Source organism: Schistocerca gregaria, chromosome X (genome assembly GCF_023897955.1).
Source record: "Schistocerca gregaria isolate iqSchGreg1 chromosome X, iqSchGreg1.2, whole genome shotgun sequence".
Taxonomy (NCBI): Eukaryota; Metazoa; Arthropoda; class Insecta; order Orthoptera; family Acrididae; genus Schistocerca; species Schistocerca gregaria.
This window is the reverse complement of record NC_064931.1, coordinates 758,309,208-758,332,227: the sequence shown is the minus strand read 5'-3', so window position 1 is coordinate 758,332,227 and position 23,020 is coordinate 758,309,208. Positions and strand designations below refer to the sequence as shown.

Here is a 23,020-nt window from a genome sequence, read left to right as displayed (position 1 = left end):
CTATATATGTTACACATTATTTCTTAATGTAAAAAGTTGGTGCTATACTGTTCATTTATTTGTTAACACTGACCACTGCATGCATTACACACACGCTGTTGGCCTGTACATAAAAATGTGATAATGAAGTTTGTTTTTCAGTTTTTGTACAGCAAGTTTCAATTTGCTTGCTTGAAAAACTGAGTCAGAATCCCTCCAGAATGAGTGAAATGTTGAGCTAAAAAAAAAATAAAAAAAAATGCAAAAGCATGTTGTGGAATTGTGAAATGAGAGTTTTTTCAATATTAATCACTTGTTTTGCACAGTTGCGAAAACCCCTACTTTGTGTTTCCTAAGTAAACTGTAATTGTATATAGTACATAATACATGGTGCTCATCAGGTACATTGTAATACCCTCTTTAAGTAAGTATCTTTCACAAATCTTTTCAAAATTGTCAGCTGCACTTTTTATTCTATTCGGTCCATTCTTTCATTCTTCTTGAACCAGGCAGCAAGGCACACCAGAACCAGTTGTTTAAATGAAAATAATTAATCAATAAACAAAATGGTTAAATTTTGGGATTTCTCTGCTAGTTGTTGGAAATTCCTTGCTTTCCTTTTTGTTAATTTTTAATTCAAACAATGTGCTTAGTAATTATCTCTTAAGGGTACAAAGTTTGGTTTTCTCTGTTCAGAAACCTTCCTGCCTTCTTACAGAATCTACAGTTTGAGTGAGAAGCCTTTATTATTCACAGTTCTCCCTACTACCTCCCTCCCCCCTTCCTATTGCCTTTTCTATAAAATCAAAGTCAGCTATCATCAGATGACATTACAAGCACATTAAACAACAGTATCACCACTACATTGTGATACAGTATAAACAATAAAATATTAAATAAATAATATTACCAAAATCAAACTTCATATCAGACATTTATTACAAATGTGGTACAAATTTTAAAGCATATAGGAATGAGTAAACAAAATAAGGAAAACGTTCTGGAATGTTTTGTAATACAAGTGTCCATGCGTAAAAGTTATTGTAAACTCATTCTTGTATACATGGCAACAAAAATGTGATTTTCCTATTTCAGCACCTGAAGAAGTAGGTGAAGATTTTGTGAATAAAATAAACAGTACTTTGAATGGAATTGAAGCAAATATGCTATTCTTACTTGATGAATCAGTAAGTGTCTCACCACAACAATTTGAAATGGAGAAATACTTCGTTAAATCAGTGGCGCAGGCATTCCCGTAAGTAGATGAACAATATGTTGTACAGCTTTGAACTCATGAAGAAATTAAAATGAACCATTTTCAGCTGTAACTAGGACTCTAATGAACTACTCAATACATTTTTATAACTTTTAATTAACATGACTGCAAGAATTACAATTATAGAAATACCAGGCAGACTTAATAGTTCCACACATTTTCAATATTTCTGCTAAAGATTTAGTGCATCACTTTCTGTGGTCTATTTTGTTACTAAAAATAAAATAATTATATTCCCTGATAAAGGGATACATTATGGAGAGAGAATATTCCACAAAAGTTGATACAAACTTACAATTTTTGGAAACAAAACATTACCCAGATAAATAACCAAGAATTATTCAGACTTAGTTGTTTATTATTAATAGGTCTAATGGCCATATTTAGAGAAACAGATGTCTTTCCCCTTTACAGTCTGTCTATTGTAATGAGTGTTTAACATTTATTTATTTATTATTTATCCATCTGTAGACAATCAGGATTGTATAGATGTTGTCAACATAAGTATATACACTCCTGGAAATTGAAATAAGAACACCGTGAATTCATTGTCCCAGGAAGGGGAAACTTTATTGACACATTCCTGGGGTCAGATACATCACATGATCACACTGACACAACCACAGGCACATAGACACAGGCAACAGAGCATGCACACTGTCGGCACTAGTACAGTGTATATCCACCTTTCGCAGCAATGCAGGCTGCTATTCTCCCATGGAGACGATCGTAGAGATGCTGGATGTAGTCCTGTGGAACGGCTTGCCATGCCATTTCCACCCGGCGCCTCAGTTGGACCAGCGTTCGTGCTGGACGTGCAGACCGCGTGAGACGACTCTTCATCCAGTCCCAAACATGCTCAATGGGGGACAGATCCGGAGATCTTGCTGGCCAGGGTAGTTGACTTACACCTTCTAGAGCATGTTGGGTGGCACGGGATACATGCGGACGTGCATTGTCCTGTTGGAACAACAAGTTCCCTTGCCGGTCTAGGAATGGTACAACGATGGGTTCGATGACGGTTTGGATGTACCGTGCACTATTCAGTGTCCCCTCGACGATCACCAGAGGTGTATGGCCAGTGTAGGAGATCGCTCCCCACACCATGATGCCGGGTGTTGGCCCTGTGTGCCTCGGTCGTATGCAGTCCTGATTGTGGCGCTCACCTGCACGGCGCCAAACACGCATACGACCATCACTGGCACCAAGGCAGAAGCGACTCTCATCGCTGAAGACGACACGTCTCCATTCGTCCCTTCATTCACGCCTGTCGCGACACCACTGGAGGCGGGCTGCACGATGTTGGGGCATGAGCGGAAGACGGCCTAACGGTGTGCGGGACCGTAGCCCAGATTCATGGAGACGGTTGCGAATGGTCCTCGCCGATACCCCAGGAGCAACAGTGTCCCTAATTTGCTGGGAAGTGGCGGTGCGGTCACCTACGGCACTGCGTACGATCCTACGGTCTTGGTGTGCATCCGTGCGTCGCTGCAGTCCGGTCCCAGGTTGAGGGGCACGTGCACTTTCCGCCGACCACTGCCGACAACATCGATGTACTGTGGAGACCGCACGCCCCACGTGTTAAGCAATTCGGCGGTACATCCACCCGGCCTCCCGCGTGCCCACTATACGCCCTCGCTCAAAGTCCGTCAACTGCACATACGGTTCACGTCCACGCTGTCGCGGCATGCTACCAGTGTTAAAGACTGTGATGGAGCTCCGTATGCCACGGCAAACTGGCTGACACTGACGGCGGCGGTGCACAAATGCTGCGCAGCTAGCGCCATTCGACGGCCAACACCGCGGTTCCTGGTGTGTCCGCTGTGCCGTGCGTGTGATCATTGCTTGTACAGCCCTCTCGCAGTGTCCAGAGCAAGTATGGTGGGTCTGACACACCGGTGTCAATGTGTTCTTTTTTCCATTTCCAGGAGTGTACAAAAGGTACACAAATTTATAATCATCACAATCAGAATTTATGAATACTGTAACTTAAAGATACATTGTTAAACCACTTAATAACACAGTTGATAATTTTTACATATGTCTATATTTTTACATCATTCCAAGTAATCCTTGACAGTATAAAAACACTTTTCGAAGAGATATTTTTTAGCAATTTCCTTAAGTTATCTATTTCGCTTATGTCTTTGATCTCTTGTGGAAGATTGTTGTACTATTTATTTCCATTATATAACATTCTATTTTGAGTTTTTGATTTTTCGATTGAGCTACACTCCATACAGGCACCTTCAAAAGAGACAAGTTATCACTTAAATCTATATTCAGTCTTAACAAGTTCCTCTTTTTCAAAAAAGCTTTCTATGCTATAGCCAGTGTTCATTTTATATCCTTTCAACTTTGGCCATTGTTTGTTGTTTTTGCTACCACAAGAGAAAGAGTCATTTACTATATTAAGTGTCTCATTTCCTAATCAGTGTCATCCGATCTTTTTTTACTATTTTCCATTACACTCATTTTATTTTTATTGATGCTTGTCTTATAACCTCTTTTCCAGACACTGTCCATTCTGTTCAATTGCTCTTCCAAGTTCTTTGCTGCCTCTGACAGAATTACAAGATCATCTGCAAATCTGAAATTTGTTATCTCTTCTCCCTGAACTTAAATATCTTTTCTAGATTTTTCTTTTGTTTCCTTTACTGTCTGCCAGTTGTAAAGGTTGAATAAAATTGAAGATAGGTTGCGCTTCTGTCTCACTCCCTTCTCAACTACTGCTTCCCTTGAATGTCCTTCAACTCTTATAACAACAGTCCAGTTTTTGTACAAGTTTTTGTAATAGCCATTTGCTGCAAGTAGTTTATCCCTGCTACTTCCAGAATTTCAAAGAGCGTGTTCCTGTCAACACAGTCAAAACCTTTCTTTAAGTCTGGAAAGGCTACAAAGATAGGTTTGCTTTTCTTCAACCTCTTCTAAAGGATGTCTACTGTGTAATCTAATGTCAATGAGGTGAAAGTGTATAAAATCTGTTACAACTGAATACCATTAACTTTAAGACCACTCTGCTCTATTTATTGAAATAATTAATGCAAATGAAACAAGCACTAGAAAAACCTACAGCAAAGGGATTTTACTGCTGAAAATTTAAAACTGTTCTGTTTTAAAATTAGAGGAGATGGCATGGCAACTGCAAGATGATATTCCAATCTCTGTGCATTTTAAGATATTTTTTAAAATTTTTTTACATATATTTCATGAAATATTTCCACTTAGAGTGAGCCTCAAAAAATATCAAATAAGCTAAATTGGGTCACTGCTGGAATAAAAATATCAAGTAGCGAAAATAAGACAGCTGCACAAAGAACTGAAATACACCAAAGATCCTGTTTTCATTAACTATGTCAAACGATATAAAGGCATATTTTAAGGGTAGTGAAAAAAGCAAAAAAATCATTAATAGTAATTACATCTTGGCTCATGCACACAAATTATAGGCAGTGTGGTCTGTTGTCAGAAATCAAGGTGAGAAATAAAATTGTAAAGAAATCCTGCTCAAATAGCAGACTCACTTTCTTTTTCAAATGCATCAAAATTAGATGTAGATGTACATGCTTGTGCAGAAAAAGTACTTTAAGTCAGAAGACAGAAGAACACTTTAATAAATTTGAGAAAATGTCAGCCTAAGATGCAGCGAAAACTATATTACCATTAAAAAACAAAAATTGTGCCACGTGGGATGGCATAACGACCAAAGTAGTTAAAGCAGCTGTGAAGATAACAGCTCACTCCCTTTTCTCAATAATTGACAAAGCACTTGAAGGTCACTTTCCAGATTCTCTGATGTATGCAGAGGTTAAACCTTTGTTTAAAAAAGGCCCAAGAAAAGATATTGGGAACTGTGTCCCAATCTCTGTTCTTCCAATTTTTTCAAAAATCTGTGAAAAAGTGGTGGTAGTGCAAGTTAAAAAAATTTATAGAAAGAGTAAACATAATTTCAGATAGTCAATATGGCTCTAAAAAAGGCAAAAACACAACAGAGGCCATTAATGAGTTGTGGAAAAAAATCAGTTTTGTTTTAGACAGGTCAAGAAAAGTTGCAGGTTATTCTGTGATCTCACAAAAACTTTTGGTTGTGTAAAACATCACTTGTTCCTGTATAAAATGGAACTGGAAATTATGGCCTAGAGTTGTTTAGGTCATCTACCACAAACAGAAAGCTAAAGGTACTTGTACCATTAGGCAAGGGAAATTCCTTCTATGAATGGATGGTTGTTTCAAAAGGTTCAGTTCCAGGTCCAGTTTTATTTCTACTTATATATGACTTGCCCCTTAAGTAAAATTCACACTCAGTTTTATCCACTGATGATATTTCTACCCTAGTCAAAAGCAATGATATGGATCACATTCCCTCAACTATCAGAAATCTACTAGACAGTTTATAAAACTTGTCCCAACTAAGTGGATTGAAATGGAATATTGGAGAAACACGTTTACTGCAACTTAAAACTAAATATTCTAAGGTAAATGAAACCCACAGTAATCATAAAAACCAATAACTGAAAGAAGCATGCTATGTTAAGTTTTAGGAATGCATCTGGGCCAAATTTTATTCTGGTCTTCACATGTAAAGTACTTAGCAAATAAAATAAACATCTTGATCTTTGCAATGAGGGTTCTGTCATATTCAACTAGCATGGAGACAAGGAAAGTAGTTTTCCACAGTTACTTTGAATCAGTTGTAAGGTATGGCATTATTTTTTGGGGTATCACAAGCAAAATGATTAGAATATTAAAATTTCAAAAATCAGTTGTTAGAAATATGTGTAATGTAAAACCAAAAGAATCCTTTCATCCATTGTTAACAAATTTAAAAATATTAAGTGGTCATTTATGAAACGATTATTTTTGCAGACAGTAACCCCAAGTTACTTATAGACAATTATGTTAAATGTCAATACAGCACCAGTAACGAGGGAATTTCATGCTTCCCACTCATAGATTAAAGCTATATGCACAAATCCGAGAATACATGAGCATGAAAATTTACAATATTCTAAAAAAGAAACAATTCCACAGCATGGAGCTAGAGCAACTGAAACAAAAGCTATGATAGTCATTAGTACAGAAATACTGCTATTCCTTAGAAGAATTTCTGAATGAAAATGTGAAAATCGGGACAACAAAGTAAATTGTTGTTAATTAAGCTTAGCAGTTTTATATCAACTAAACAGCTGTAATAATTATGTTTTTTTGTTAATGCTGTTGTTGTATATTGTTTCTGTAATACATCTGAATCATAATTTTAGTGTTTATGAGCCCCCTGTACATTAAATCTATGATTTAACTCTGTATGTTAGACAACAATAAAAATTCTGATTCTGATTGTCATTCTGTTTCTTCAGGCTCTCTGTAAATCGAACAGCAGGCTTGATAACTTTCAGTCATGTTGCTGATGTAGACATACCGCTGACTCAAACAGATACATGTGTGTTTGTTGACTCTGTTGGTAACGTAGTTTACACAGAGGGTGGAACAAGTATACTAGTTGCATTAAATCTGGCAATTGATGAAATAGAGAAGAATGCAGTTCATAATACAACACTTGTTTGTAAGTACCTACAGTATTATACCAAAAAATGTGAATGCACATAGGTTTTCAATTTATTTTTCTTTATTAATCATTTTGTTGAGAATTTGGAAAAAAAAATAATGAAGAGAACACAACCCCCTGGTATATCAGAGAACACTTTATATTCTTTCTTGTGTTGTAATATTCCTAACTAAAACTTCTTCTGTCACTGAACTTTTGAAGTATTACTTTTTAACTAATATAGTTATGAAATATTGTTATGAAACTTTAAGCCTTTAAAAAGCAGTTATAAATCCCTCTCCAATGAATGGATGGAATGAAACTTCCTGGCAGATTAAAACTGTGTGCCCAACCGAGACTCGAACTCGGGACATTTGCCTTTCGCGGGCAAGTGCTCTACCATCTGAGCTACCAAAGCACAACTCACACCCGGTCCTCACAGCTTTACTTCTGCCAGCATCTCGTCTCCTACCTTCCAAACTTTACAGAAGCTCTCCTGCGAAGGTTTTAATCTTCCAGGAAGTTTCATATCAGTGCACACTCCACTGCAGAGTGAAAGTCTCATTCTGGAATGGATGAAATGTTTGTCACATTATTTGAGAACTGTAAAGTTTGGAAACAATTTCTACTTCACACTGCTGTATGATTTTTGTTAGCCAGCGACAGGTTATGATAGTTTTTAGTGTAACTAATAGTTTCCTACATAAAAGAAAGTAAATTTATGGATACCCATAGGTTTCAGCTATGGTACTTTTATTCTACATGGCACATTGTTTTTGCAGTTCCTACTGTGCTTGTTTCATGACAAGGAGACTTTTTCAGTAATTATCTTTCTGGGTCTATTTTAGGAACAAAAGCACAAATAAGTACATGTTTACGAGTTTCACTTGTCTGATAAAGACAAATGACAAAGTTGGCTGATCAGCTCCCTACGGCCCAGTCAGTAGAAACTGGTAGATGTTGGAAGGCTTCAGACAGCAGTTACTTGCTTTTGTATGCAATCAACATTAGCTGTCTGACAGTACTGTGAGTGGTAATCATTGTTGACTGCTGTGTTTCAGTGTTTTACTTCACTATATTTTTTACTATTTGTTTTCCTGATGTTAAGCATACATAACTGTTGCAGTTAGGACCTTTATTAAACACGTCAATACATAAGACACTTTTGCTTCTGATTACAAGCCCCACTGAAGTGATCTTTATCTCTGTGCATAGCTTCTGCTGTCACAGAAGCATGAACCAGAGGTGAAGGTGCCTACACTGCAAAGCTGGCAGAGCTTGTTTCCTCACCACCCTCCCCTGTGTGGCTCCTCACACTTTGGCAGTCTATGTGGGGCCAGGCTTAGTTCCCTTCCTCTGCTCTTTGCAATCTCTCTCTGGATTTGGCCACCTTACAGTTAACGTACAGTAGTGAAATGCAGTGACATGTCTGGAATCTTAGTAGGGCTGCTTCATTACACAATACTGACTCCATAAGTGGAATTTTAGGTACATACTAATTCAGAATATCAGTTCGATTCCTAAACTGTAATGACAATTTCTGCAAAAAAAAATTGCAACAAATTTAAGCACATATGGTGTTAAAGAACAAAAATAACATTTTGTGATAAAAAGTATGACATTAAAGGATGTGAACTGCAGGACACAAATGACAGTAAAATATTATTTACAAAATGTGGATGGAGGATGTTTCATAAGTAATATATAATAATGGAACTGTGGTAAAAGGCATTAATAGGGCCTATTTTAGTAGCATAAATAACATTTAGTACATAATAATAGTCATTAAAATTCTATTGACTCTTTTACGCATATATATAATTGAGATAGTGTAACGGTACAAGCAGTGGAAACAATTAATAAATATTTAATTAGTACATCATTCTATTAAGTCCCTAAAATACATTTAGCTGAAATTTCAGAGAATAGACATTAGAGGTCTGCATCTGTCATTAGTGTTCACTCAAATTGCTTGGTACATGTAGTTACAGAAAATTCCAGCAGATGTCAATGTGGCTGCTTTCAACATGGGGAGCAACTGCATTAGACTTTCTCCATGCTTGGTCAAATGTGTGATGCTTGAATGTCTCAACTGCATACTCTTACCCAGTTGCCACTATCACACTCGCCAGCCACAGGTTCATGTCACGTGCCTGTGAAACGAAGGAGACTGTGAGATGGAAGCTTCATTTGAAAGAATACATTCTGATTGCAAAAGCAGGTGGTCATAGCAATGTTTGGGAGAGATTTCCAATAGTAACAGAGTAAGGATAGAAATCATGTTGGTTATGTGCAGTGTGGCAGGTGCTTTGCTCCCCTGTCTTACAGATCCATTATGAAGCATCTGAAGGCACAACAAAGTGGAAGTCCTGAAGCATTACCAGTTTCAGTGAAATATTCTGTAACTAAAAAGTGCAATGAAATGTGTGCTAGGGACATTCATCCTTTAGATTAATGTCTTGTAGAGGATTTCACTCTCTATGTCAGGATCTTGTAAATATCGGTTCTAAATTTGGACAGACTTCTACAGTCTGCAACATTTTGCCTCATCCTACAGTGGTGGCACAAAATACTGAAAGACAAGCCAATGAAATAGGGTGAGAAGATGCCAAACATTGTCCAGGCCATAACTGTGACTGTGTGTGCATGTACAGTGGATTTGTGGACCAATCCATATCGGAAAAGGTGATTACTGCATACTTTGTTGTTCAAGATTGGGCACTCAAATGTATGGAGTTGACATCTCACTTTTCTGAGAGAAAAGAAACTGGTGAATTTATTAACACACTGAGGAAACAGTATTTAATTGAGTAAATCCCCAGCATCTTAGTAAGATTTTTGTCACCTATTGAGGTGCTAATATGTGGAAGGCACTGCAACTCTTTATGCATTGTGCATGCATTGCACATATTTTGCATATAATCCTAAACCACATATTCGATCATGATTATTTGAAAAATGAGATTCGCTGAGATCTGACATGTCACCACCTAAGAATCCGAAGGTGTTAAGTTGTTAAATAGTTCTGCATGCCAACTAATTCTATATTTAGTAGTCCGTTCCAGGAGCTCTTCGGATTTTACAGCTCTGTGTGGCCTCTTGAGGTTCTTTAAAACCATTTCCTTCTATGTTTGAAAGACATCAGTTGATTCCTTCTACTTCCCAATTTTCCTCTTCTGATTTTTAAAGAACTGTTTTTCATTTTGTACAATATTAAATAATCTATTACTAATCTAATAATTTGTCAATCTCTATATGCTGGGAAAAGCTATTTTCTATTTGCAGTGAATTTAAGTTCACAAAATTTCATAATATTTATCCATTCTGTTTAACTGCTGATTCTCCATTTATTCCAATTAGGTCCTTACTGGCTGTTTTCCTACTCTAGCATTCACATTTTCATCCCCCTATGACATTATAGCCTTTCTTATCTATGGAATCAAGGACACTTCACAAGCTTTTGTAAAATTTATCAGATATACTCTTCCTTCTTCTGAAGAATATACTGATATAATGCTCATGCACCCTGTAGCTATTATAAATTTGCACATTATAATTCCTTTAATTTAAACAACTGTAAGATGCTATCTTGTTCATTCTGTTTTTGTAATATTTGTGATATATTTATTTAGGGCCATCTAGAGAACGTCATCAGTGCTCACCAGCCAAAAAAATCAAGTACATGATTTCAGAATGGCTGAGCAGTGGATCACTTGATTCTCAGTTCACCAATGAGGCTGAATGGGTGGTGGTGATGACAATGATCTGCTAGAGTGGAGAAAACATACCAATTGTCTTTATTTCAGGCTAGCTATTTTAGCAAAAAGAGTGTTTCGTGTACCAGCCTCAAATGCAGTTAGTGAAAGAAATTTCAGCACTGCAGGGAATCTCATATTGGACAGATGAGGCATGGTGTTCTAGCAGTTCATTGCAATTACAATGTTAACAAAAAATAGTTCTGAGAGAACTTTATTTTTTAGATCTCTAATGTTTAGTTGTAACGTTCATCATATGTAAATTTGAACTGAGAAAGCGGATGATGTTATGAAAGACAGTAATGTATTTCCTTCACTCCAAGACTGACCATAATTGCAAAAATTGTTAGTTCCTTAGCTTTTAATTGGAATTTTTAACTGTTTCCATTTTTTTTAATCAAAACTAAACTTCTCTCTTATGGGTCACAATGATGATGTGATTAGATGCTACCAAGCAGGAAGATACATGTACAGCATAACTAAATTGATCTTAGTGTATTTATATCAGCTGGGAGGAGTTAAACCAGCCTACAGCTATACAGAGCTACATGTTCATAACAGCAAAGGGTCAAGTGCACCATAAGCAGCAGCCTCTGCCCTCCATTCCCCTCAATGTCATGTTCAACCACAAGCAGCCCATTCCAATCTTTCATACCCGCACACAACATGGCCAACCGAGGCATATGAAAGTGACTATGAGTGAGCAAAACCCCTCATTTGCAGACCTCTAATAGTTATGCCATTGAGATAAAAATAATAATGACAAGTGTGTACTATATTTCAATTATGATTACTTTAAAAATGTAAGAGACTGATGTCATTTCACATACATTTTCTGCTTCCAGTTCTAGTAACAGATGGTATCAGTACAACTGATCCTGCTCCAGCTGCAGACACTCTGAAAGCAAATGGAGATATAGTGTTCACAATTGGTATTGCTGATTATCAGCGTGATCAGCTTGAACCCCTGGCTACTGTTGCTTCAGATGGAACTCCAAATTTCTTTGGAGTTTCGAGCTTTGAAGTATTCCTGAGGATTGCACAGTACTTGAACACAAGTATGTTTCATTGTACATCAATATATCATGTCTACTCCTACAAACTATTCTTATTTCTAATACAAGAAACATTATTTTTCAGTACTGATATCATCAGGTGTCATACAATGGACATTAATGCAATCTCACCAACTCACTTAATTTTATTGGAATCCTAACAGTAAAGGTCCTTCATAGCTGTCAGTCCCACCTTCACTTCACACGATATGCATGCATTCATACCAGGATGAATAGATATATTTGTTCCATTATTGACATTATGTTAAATATATATATAAATTTTATAAGGCAATGGAAAATCCAGGATGGATTGTAGAAATAACAAGAAAGGAAGTTGCTACTCACCATATAGTGGAGATGCTGAGTCACAATAGGCACAAGAAAGATGCACACAATTATAGCTTTCGGCCATTAAGGCCTTTGTCAGCAGTAGACGTTCACACACACACACACACACACACACAAATGCAAGTTGTACACATGTCTGCAGTCTCAGAGAACGGAAACCACACTGGCATCTCCGCTATATGGTGAGTAGCAGCTTTCCTCCTCTGGTATTGTTATACATTTTATAAGGGCAGACTTGTTGTCTATGAGCAATAAAGTGACTGTGATTATGCTAAAACTGATTATTTATTCAGTTGCAGCAAGAAAACGTCACTCTGTAACTGAAATAAATAATCAGTTTTAATGCAGAACTTCGCCAAAGAATACTTTCATTTTGTTCATTGCTATTCATGGAGTAGTCCTGATTTATTACACTAATATTTTTTATGAAATAATAGAAGGAAATAATGATGGCAATTTTCATTTTATGTAGGTAAGTAGAATTAAAGTTTTGATTTACTGATCTGTGCTATAATAAAGACAGCAATTTCCACTGTCTCTTTCATTAACATTCACATATTTAGGAAGAGGAATTTTCATATATCACTGTCACTGAGTATGACTCATCACCAGTTACCATATATTTTAATTGAACAGTGCTTCATAGTATAATTTTCACAAGATACTCTGAAGTAATATGTGTGAGATATGAAAATTCTTCTTTTATGACTTTCTATGTGACCAGGATCAGAGCCTTAAAATATTCGAAAGTTTATGTGATATAGTAGTGTATGTATCAATGATTGAAACTACAGTACATAACAATCCCTATTTACATTGTAAAATAAAATTGTAATTTTTACTATGTGGTTAGATATGTTATGCTTCAAACCAACTACAATAGTAAAATGGGATAGCGATTACTACACTCAACATTTATTTAAGAGGCATAGAGTTTAAACAGGTTCCTACTCAACCAAACAGGTTTAAATTCCCTGCAGTTTACCTAAACAAATTCAGAGCAACATTAAGGTGTTGTCTAGAACATGGCCATATGGCAGTCCTCTCCTAATTTTTGTCACTCTGAGGTGGCCCACTGTCTGTAACAACCTTAAAGTTCACATGATGGTCAACTCTCATTTTCCTTTCACTGCTGCCCCCCTCCCCCCCCCCCCCTCTCTCTCTCTCTCTCTCTCTCTCTCTCTCTCTCTCTTGCACACACACACACACACACACACACACACACACACACACACACACACACACACACACACACACACACGGACAGTCCTTGAGTAAAATTTAGGTGTCACAGTGTTTGCTTTCAGACGTTGATTTATTAGTTTTTGCATTTTTCCCATTATACAAAACATTTTGCTCTGATAACACAATAAAAATCAGTGCTCAATTAAAATATATGGTAACTGGTGATGAGTCATACTTAGTGACAATGATACATGAAAATTCCTCTTCCTAAATATGTGAATGTTAATGAAAGAGACAGTGGAAATTTGTTGTTTAGAAGTAAACACAGCATTATTTTAGCCAAAATGGTTGGGGGTGACAGTTACCTTACTTGTGATAGTTACTTATGAAGGAACTGACACGACTGCAAAATATAATTTCTTTAAAATGACCACTTTTGGCACATATACTAGACCATCTTCAGATTAAGTGCACCATTTACTGGAGCTGTCGATGTGCTGAGCAGCTGCATGTTGTCAAACTAATAACTGCACTTACCACCTTGAAAAAACACAGCTGTTCAGCATGTCACCAGCTACAGCAAATGGTGCAGTCAGTCTGAAGATGGACTACTGTATGTGCCAAAACTGGCCATTTTGAATAAATGACATTTTGCAATCATGACTGTTACTTCATAAGTAATTAGTGAACACAGCAGCTGAAGATGACTTGTTTTTCCTTAGATGATATTTTCCATCTGAAATACATTAATATATTTATACTGTTAAGATGATACTAGAACCTATCCTAAAATAAACTGCAGATTTCAGAACTAATTATGACCTTTTTAATAAATAAAATAGAAAAAAAATAAATGTGATGTAAATGTGTGTGTTTCTCCATAAATGGAAAGTTGCTTAGTTAGTTAGTTTAGTTAGTTATATTACTTGTCCCATGGATCATGAACACGATTCTTTCGTAATGATGTGGAACGTGTCAAAGTACACAAGATTCATTTATCCCAAATAATCATTGTTAGTCTTATATACGGTACAATTGTTAATGCTTACTGTATTTCTTTGGCCTATGTCTAAAAATTCATCTATGGAGTAGAAGGAGTTGTCATTCAGGAATTCCCTTAACTTACTTTTGAATGCCGATTGGTTGTCTGTCAGACTTTTGATATTGTTTGGCAATTGACCAAAAATCTTTGTGGCAGTATAATTCACCCCCTTTTGTGCCAATGTCAAATTCAATGAACGGTAGTGAAGGTCACCCTGTCTCCTAGTATTGTAGCTGTGGACTGTGCTATTAATTCTGAAGTGATCTGGGTTACTAACAACAAATTCCATTAGGGTGTATATATATTGTGAAGCTACTGGCAATATCCCTAATTCTTTAAATAATTGTCTACAAGATGATCTTGGATGAGCCCCAGATATTATTCTGCTAACACGCTTTTGTGCAATAAATACCTTCTTTCTTAGTGATGAATTGCCCCAAAAGATGATTCCATGAGAAATCAACGAATGAATATATGCATAGTAAGCTAACTTACTGATGTGCTTGTCTCCAAAATTTGCAATGACACTAATAGCATAGGTAGCTGAGCTCAATCGTTTCAGTAGATTGTCAATGTGTGTCTTCCAGTTTAAATTCTGATTAATACAGACACCCAGAAATTTTGAACAATCTGCTTTAGCTAAAGATTTTCCCCCACACTCTATATTTATTTCCGGTGTTATGCCTTTCCCTGTACTGAACTGTATGTACAGTGTTTTTTCAAAGTGCAATGAAAGTCCATTTGCGGAAAACCACCTAATAACGCTTTGAAAAACATTATTTGCATTTTCCTCAGCTGATTCTTGCTTTTTAGGCTTGATTACAATACTTGTGTCATCTGCAAAGAGAACCAAGTTTGCATCTTCATGAATATAATTAGGCAAGTCATTAACATATATTAAAAACAATAAAGGCCCCAAGACAGAGCCCTGTGGTACCCCATTCTTGATACATCCCCAGCCTGAATAATCTGCTGCCCTTTGTGTACTATGTGGGTTTACTGTTTCAACCTTCTGCATTCTACCAGTTAAATATGAAGTGAACCATCTGTGTACTGAACCATTCATTCCATAGTACTTCAGCTTATCTAAGAGGATTTCATGATCCACACAATCAAAAGCCTTAGAGAGATCACAGAAAATCCCAATTGGTGATGTTCTACTATCCAGAGCATTTAAAATTTGATCTGTGAAAGTGTGTATAGCACTATCTGCTGAAACACCTTTCTGAAAACCGAACTGACATTTTGTTAAAACGTTATTCCCACTTACAGTTCTATATATAGAGACCTGCCTGTCATTTGTTTCTTTGAGTTGGATATTTAACTGTAAATGCTTCTTAGTGTTAATTAGATAATTAATGTGTCATAGAATAGGGATGCCCAATCACACTTTATAACATTGAAATATATTCTCTTTTCAGCTTACATTGATGAAAACCAGATAAACTGTAACTAATTCAGAAGTCAGCATTCCTCTTTTGCTTGCAATCACATGTAAGTAACTTTATGTTATTAATATGAATTTGATTATGGATATTTGACCTTCCCAAGTTATTTTTATTTGTAAATCTACAATAATGAATATTCCTCCAATACTTGATGAAACCAACATTTTTCATGTACCAGTATATGAACTGTAGCCAGAGAAAATTAGTGATGTAAAAATAGTTTCTAGTATGTTAGTAACTTTTGATCTCATCTTACGTAAATTACCACAGCTGCTTTATTCAGGATGATTCACTCCAAAACAAATTACTTCTTACTTATGCGTCCAGGTATCTGGATATAAGTCCTACAAGCAATACACTGCCACTAATTTTCAGATGTAGATCATGCTGTGTGTGGTGAGACTGTAAGGTGTGATGCACCAGTCACACACATATGTGGTTGCCCTACCATGTGGAGCAACTGTTAGGGCTCTGCATTTACACATTTGAGAAAACACTTAACCCTAGGCTTCTCATATTGCTCAAAGAGTGACAGTCTCCACATTATTTGCTATATTTATGAGCTATCATAATATAAACTATTTTTTACTTCATTACAGTTCAGTGACATTCACATCATTCAATACAACTCAGCTATAAACATGGTTACATCCCACTCAGTTACAGATGAGAATATAAATTATTTAAACACAATGAGTTCATTAAGAATGTTATTATTTTATGCTCTATACACTAAGTGACTATCCCAGAACCATTATGAGTTGCAGATTGCCTATCTAACAGCTTCAAGGAACAAAAAATAATAATTTTCTGTATTTTACGTAGTTATTAATTGGATTTAAAAAATTATAATACTGGCATAATCTGCTGTTTAAGAGGTGCAATATTATGTTAAAAGTTTGACACAATAAGACACATATTATGGTTAGAAACTGTATTTGTCTTGACACAGTGTAATAGATGGCATGCAAACACCTGGACTTAATTCATCCAGCATTTTAGAATGAGAGCACTTCACAACTTCCAACAAATTTTATACATATTTTCAAACTTGTATCAAATTTTTTGTCACTGACACTCACCACAAAATGATAAAAGGAAAAGAAGTTTCTCACTTAATACCTTTTCACTGTTCATGCAATAAAACATCAGCATCATACATGATGTTTTAATTTATTACTTCCTTGCTACCAGCTATTCACAACACAGTTTGCAGACAATATCCATATATAGGGCCTGCCACTGAATGTATCTGCAAATTATTATCAGTGTATGACATACAATTCAGCAGATATGACGTCATAGACATTTAGATGCATGAAAAACTAGCTTCCATTTAAAATGGCACACAGAAGACGTTCAACATCAGACATGATGTCTTAATTTATTACATCTATACTGCTAACTGTATTTGCATTATACTTTGCACACTGCATCTACATATGTCACTGACTGGTTCTGTAAAATTCTATCACTGTATGACACATAGTTCAGGAGATATGACATCAAAAACTTTGAGATGCTTAAATAACTACCTTTTGATAAAAATTGAGCACAAATTACACAGACTGCATTCGTATGGTATTTGATAATGACGCTCAGTAACTTTCAACACATTTGAAGCATAATTTCAAACCTTTTCTAAATACTTTCTTGATTACATGTTTAATGACAAGCATTTAACACACTAACTCATTTGTAAAGTAATCAGACATGTGAAGCAGATTCCTTAAAGAATCAGGGTTTTACTATTATGTGCTATTAAAGAATCTTGGTCACTTATACTAGTCAGGTTGTCTCCCACACTTGTTCTCAATCTCCATCACAATAAACATGATTCACAAACAGTTAAAATACACAAAATAACTTTAAAAAATTCACAGAATTATAGTCCACACAAGCTTCCTCTCTTATGTTAACTGCTAACTGTGGTGGTGGGAAGTTTATGCAGCCATAAAAATTAAAATGGTTGCCAAATACTTAAGTAAAAAAAGAGAACCTTGTGACCACAGTAAAATGCTTGGAAACAGATAGAACAAATAATAAATAGTAATGACAAAATTCAGTTTTGTTAAAATATGTAGCATACAGCACACATATGTGAGGAATGTAATACACAGCTATGTCTTTCAGGGGTCAAGCTCCCGTCATCTGGGAGTAATTATAATGATTATCTTCTCAACTGCTACTCCAGTCCTTAAGATGAATAACACTAGAAAAAATTCAAGTTGTTGGTTAATAAAGAAAAACTTATAATTATTTTTTTGTATAAAATTAAGTAGTATGACATTTTTGTATTCATGTGTTATAAGAAATGTTGTCAACCAGTCCCTTCAAGAAGGTTATTTTCCAGACACACTGAAGTACGCAGTTAGTTAAGCCATTACTTAAAAAGGCACAAACAAACATATGGGAAACTATCATCTAGTCTCTCTTCTTCCATCACTATCAAAAATATTTGAGGAGGAAGTCACCATACAGATTCAAAATTTCATAGAAAAATTTAAAATAATCTCAAAAAAACAGTATGGATTTCAGAAAGGCAAAACCACAATATCTGCTATAAATAATTTTGTTGATAAAATTAGCTCATCTCTAGACAACTCACTGCAAGTCACAGGAATTTTTTGTGACCTATCACAGGCCTTTGATAGTGTGAATCACTCCTTGCTACTCTGTAAACTGGACAAGTATGGAATTAGGGGCACAGTACTAGAATGGTTTAATTCCTATCTAATCAACTGACGACAAAGAGTAGTTATAACAGCAGAGAAACAAACTTATACTTCAAAATGGAAAACCATTTCACATGGAGGACCCCAAGATTCTATCTTAGGTCCCATTCTGTGTTTGTTGTACATAAATGATCTGCCACTTAATATTGAGTGTCACTCAGTTCCATTTGCAGATGACACATCTTTAATAATCATTGAAAGTAACAGTACTGATCAAATTCTACAAACTGAATTGAAAAATGAAATGTCGTGTGGCTAGGGCCTCCTGTTCGGTAGACCGTTCACCTGGTGCAGGTCTTTCGAGTTGACGCCACTTCGGCGACCTGCGCGTCAATGGGGATGAAATTATGATGATTAGGACAACACAACACCCACTCCCTGAGCAGAGAAAATCTCCGACCCAGCCGGGAATCGAACCCGGGCCCTTAGGAATGACTTTCTGTCATGCTGATCACTCAGCTACTGGGGGCGGACACAAACTGTATTAAATACTTTAGAAAAATTTGATACCTGGTTTCATTTTAATGGGTTAAAATTAAACATGGAAAAGACTCAGCTACTGCAGTTTAAAACAAAACAACCAAAATTAAATGATATTCAGGTCAGTCACAGAAACCAGGATTTGCAGGAAACTAGCTGTGTGAAATTCCTAGGAATGCAACTATATAAAAATCTATCATGGGCATCATATATACAGTACCTTGCAAATAAATTAAATAGCCCAGCATTTTCGATGACAATATTGTACAGTGCTACCAGTATTGGCAATAGAGAAATTTGTTAACATTGAGTATAGGTTTAAGTGTCAGGAAGTCGTTTCTGAAAGTATTTGTATGGAGTGTAGCCATGTATGGAAGTGAAACAGGGACGATAAATAGTTTGGACAAGAAGAGAATAGAAGCTTTCAAAATGTGGTGCTACAGAAGAATGCTGAAGATTAGATGGGTAGATCATATAATTAATGAGGACGTATTGCATAGGATTGAGGAGAAGAGGAGTTTGTGGCACAACTTGACTAGAAGAAGGGATCGGTTGGTAGGACATGTTCTGAGGCATCAAGGGATCACCAGTTTAGTATTGGAGGGCAGCGTGGAGGATAAAAATCATAGAGGGAGACCAAGAGATGAATACACTAAGCGGATTCAGAAGGATGTAGGTTGCAGTAGGTACTGGGGGATGAAGAAGCTTGCACAGGATAGAATAGCATGGAGAGCTGCATGAAACCAGTCTCAGGACTGAAGACCACAACAACAACCAGTATTGAAATAAGAAAAGTAGTATATCACAACTACTTTGAGTCAGTAATAAGGTATGGAATTGTATTTTGGGGTAGTTCAAACCATGTGTCGAATACTGAAACTTCAGAAAACCATCATTAGAAATATGTACAATGTAACACGAAGAAAATCATGTCACCCACTCCTAAAAAATATAAGTATACTAAGTGTCCCCTCACTATACATATATGCACTGATTACCTTTGTATACAGTAACCCTGATTAATTTGTAGCAAATCATTTTCAACATGATTACAACACCAGAAATCAAAATAATTTTATGCTGCCCACCCACCGTTTAAAACTTTATACTCAAACTCCACATTATATGGGTATGAAAATTTATAATGAAGTGAAAGGAAGAGAATTGCTCAGCATAAATTTAGAAACACTGGAAAAATCCTTATATGAGAAACAAGTGCGGAAATGTTACTATTCTGTAGAAGAATTCATAAATGACAACCTAAAAATTTGGGCAGGAGAGAGCAAGTACTTAGTACTGTTAATCTTTAAAGTTTGTTACTTTTGAAGAAAAATTAGTAATTGCTTAATTAAGTAATTTTTCAGTACTGTATATTATATTACTTGTGTTATAAGGAAAATTGTAAACCAGTTTTTGTGTTTTGATGAGTCTCCTGTAATTTAAGTCAATGGCTTGAAATTGTATGTTACGAGACAATAAACTTCTACTTCTACTACTACTAACTTGTGCCTGTGTCAAAAGTTCAGCATATTTTTATATCTCTTCACAAAATCATGAATGGAACTGACTGGGTGACACATGTTTTCTTTTCAGATAACACAAAAGCAAATTGCCAAATGGGCATTGATAAACACAGTTTAATTGGTTTATTTAATTTAACAGAAATGTCAGCATGATATGCATACTATAATAACACTGATTTTGTAATGAAATAGAAAATGTACATTATTACAATAGTTTAAATTTCAACATAAAACTGACAAAAATATATCATTAATTATATGTATATCATGGTTTATGTCCTTTATGTTTTTTTTTTTGTTTCTTTCAGGTTAAAAAATGAAATGGTTCTCTGTGCCCATTACTTTCAGGTGGTTACAGTGTCCTATGATCTAATCTACTTTCTAGGTGTGTAATTCAGAGTACAGAGGAACAAATTTATTTGATTATGGAACATCTTGTGTGTATGTAGTTACTTAATTTGTAACTAACATTGTAAATGGAATATTTGTTACAAGAATGAAGATAGATTGTTATCTACATTTATCAATGTATAACTGTTTCTTTAATTAAAGATACAACATTATTTTGTACACCACAAAAAGTTTCCCTCCCCCCCCCTCCCTCCCCCCACACACACGCACACACATTTCATGTACTTCAGAATGGAGAATTCTTTGAAATGTAAACTGATCTAAAAAATCAGTGAGTTTCATTACCCTTATGTTCTGTTATCCATATACTTCACTGATCCCCTTAACTCTTGGGCTGTCTGATCTGGAACCCCCACCCATCTTCCCCATTTCCTATCTCATACAAGCTTTTTCTCTGCCCTTACTCTAAAAAAGAAATATGTTTATAAAATATAGTCCTATCTTTCATGCTATGCAGTACATTTCTATCAATTGTATTATGAACTGTATCTCCTAAAGGCAAGTGCTGGTCATACTGTCTCCTTTTACAAAAATAGTGAATACACGCATTGCATAACATCTACTCAACAGCAGAAAAATAAAACACTTATGGAAAATACCATAATAATGACGATAGTTTCACAACACTGTGAACAAAGTGAGAAGCAATATTATGGTGAACGTGTTGGATTTAGTCTCTTTAACAATGAATAAATGTTTCCATTAACAGCTATATCATAATCTATTAGATCTCTTGGGACACTTTCATATATGATATTCGATTAAATTCAGTCCATAACCTTAGTTCTAGGTTTAACAAGCAACTTTTTCAACTTCTGGATTACAGGCATTTACCATTTTTAAAATTTGAAATATTCACTTTGAATAGATTACATGTGTGATAAAACTTCCTCACAGATTACAGTTGTATACCAGACTAGGACTCAAACAAATAAGCTTACCTTCCATGGGCAATGCTCTTAATGACTGAGCTACAAGCTCCCCTCACAGCCCCATTCTGTGATATCTCTCTCCTACCTTCCAAACTTTACAAAAGCTCTCCTGCATACCTTATGTCCTAGGCTTGCTACGACTTCACTTTGAGTGGGACATTTGTTTGTAATTTCTTTTCTAATATTCAGTCAGACACTCTATACAACACTCTAATAGTTCACTTCATTGAATTGACATTTGAATAAATATAGCTACACTCCTGAAAAACACCATTCTGTACCATAAGACAGAATAAACAGATATGCGCTAAATGAATGAAAGTCACCTCAACAGAGGTTTTTCAATATGTAAGACGTGCAAAACTAATTTTTGTACATTTGCAAATAAACTGATTCCATCTGAGTTTATTCTGTGTGAATCCTGATTTTGCACCAGCATCCTAAATTAAATTCCAAATCTCTCTGCAGCTTATAAAATAAGATATGTGAAATTGTTGAAGGTGTTATGTTCATTGGATCAGGATGTTAAGTCCAGAAATATGCTTGGTGCTATTTGAGAGGAGGATGCTATGTGCTGGTACTGTGTATCATCCTCTCCCAGGTCTTATCATCAGACCACACAAACAAGACACACTCTACATACACCTGCCACAGTCACCTACATTTAAGCCACAAACCTTATGCAGCACAGCAAAGATGTTGTTGTGCATAAAGGAGAAAACCCCTATTGACTAGGTGGCCAAAAATTCCCTGAAAGGTCTCCAACCAGTAATAAGATATGCCTCTTTCTTTGTTAACTATGTGAATATTGAGTAACATTAAAGACAATTGCCACAAAGTTTCTTTCTATCTATTCCAAGTTTTATAATTGTGATTTTATTCAGTAAACTCAGAGTTAAGGTTATGAGCAATATTAAGGAAATTGAGATACCAAAACAGTTCTGACCTAATTTGTGGCATGATTTACCTTGATGCAATAACACCTCCACATCCCAGTTTCCCACTCTCCATACCACTGTTATCACTGACCTCTTCTCTGGAAAAAAAACTCAAGGTGGCAGATGTAGCTCCTCATGTTGCATCACATCTGTCATTGTACCCTTGTGGGTTTGAGTCTTGGAGAGTGCAGTTTTCATAAATTTTCATTATTTCAAACGATTTTCTTTTTCTTTCATCAAGATGACAGCAAGGACACTTCAAGGGCTCTCACCCTTTGGCTACCACAACCACCACACATAAGACCTTTGTGTTGTTTTTTGTTTACACACAGCCAATCTCGCATCCTTAACAAATTTAAAACATT

General features: G+C 35.8%; 1 protein-coding gene across 1 annotated transcript in view; it reads left to right on the top strand.

Moving 5' to 3' along the window:
- LOC126299393 (uncharacterized) overlaps positions 1 to 20,944 on the top strand; it is a 50,122-nt gene extending 29,178 nt beyond the window's left edge. Inside the window, exons 5-9 of the mRNA XM_049991267.1 lie at positions 1,075 to 1,234; positions 6,613 to 6,818; positions 11,401 to 11,613; positions 15,610 to 15,682; positions 20,683 to 20,944. Of these exons, the coding sequence (XP_049847224.1) occupies positions 1,075 to 1,234; positions 6,613 to 6,818; positions 11,401 to 11,613; positions 15,610 to 15,644 (614 nt within the window). The 3' untranslated portion in view covers positions 15,645 to 15,682; positions 20,683 to 20,944. The remainder of the gene's footprint in view (positions 1 to 1,074; positions 1,235 to 6,612; positions 6,819 to 11,400; positions 11,614 to 15,609; positions 15,683 to 20,682) is intronic.
- The last annotated feature ends 2,076 nt before the right edge of the window (positions 20,945 to 23,020 follow it).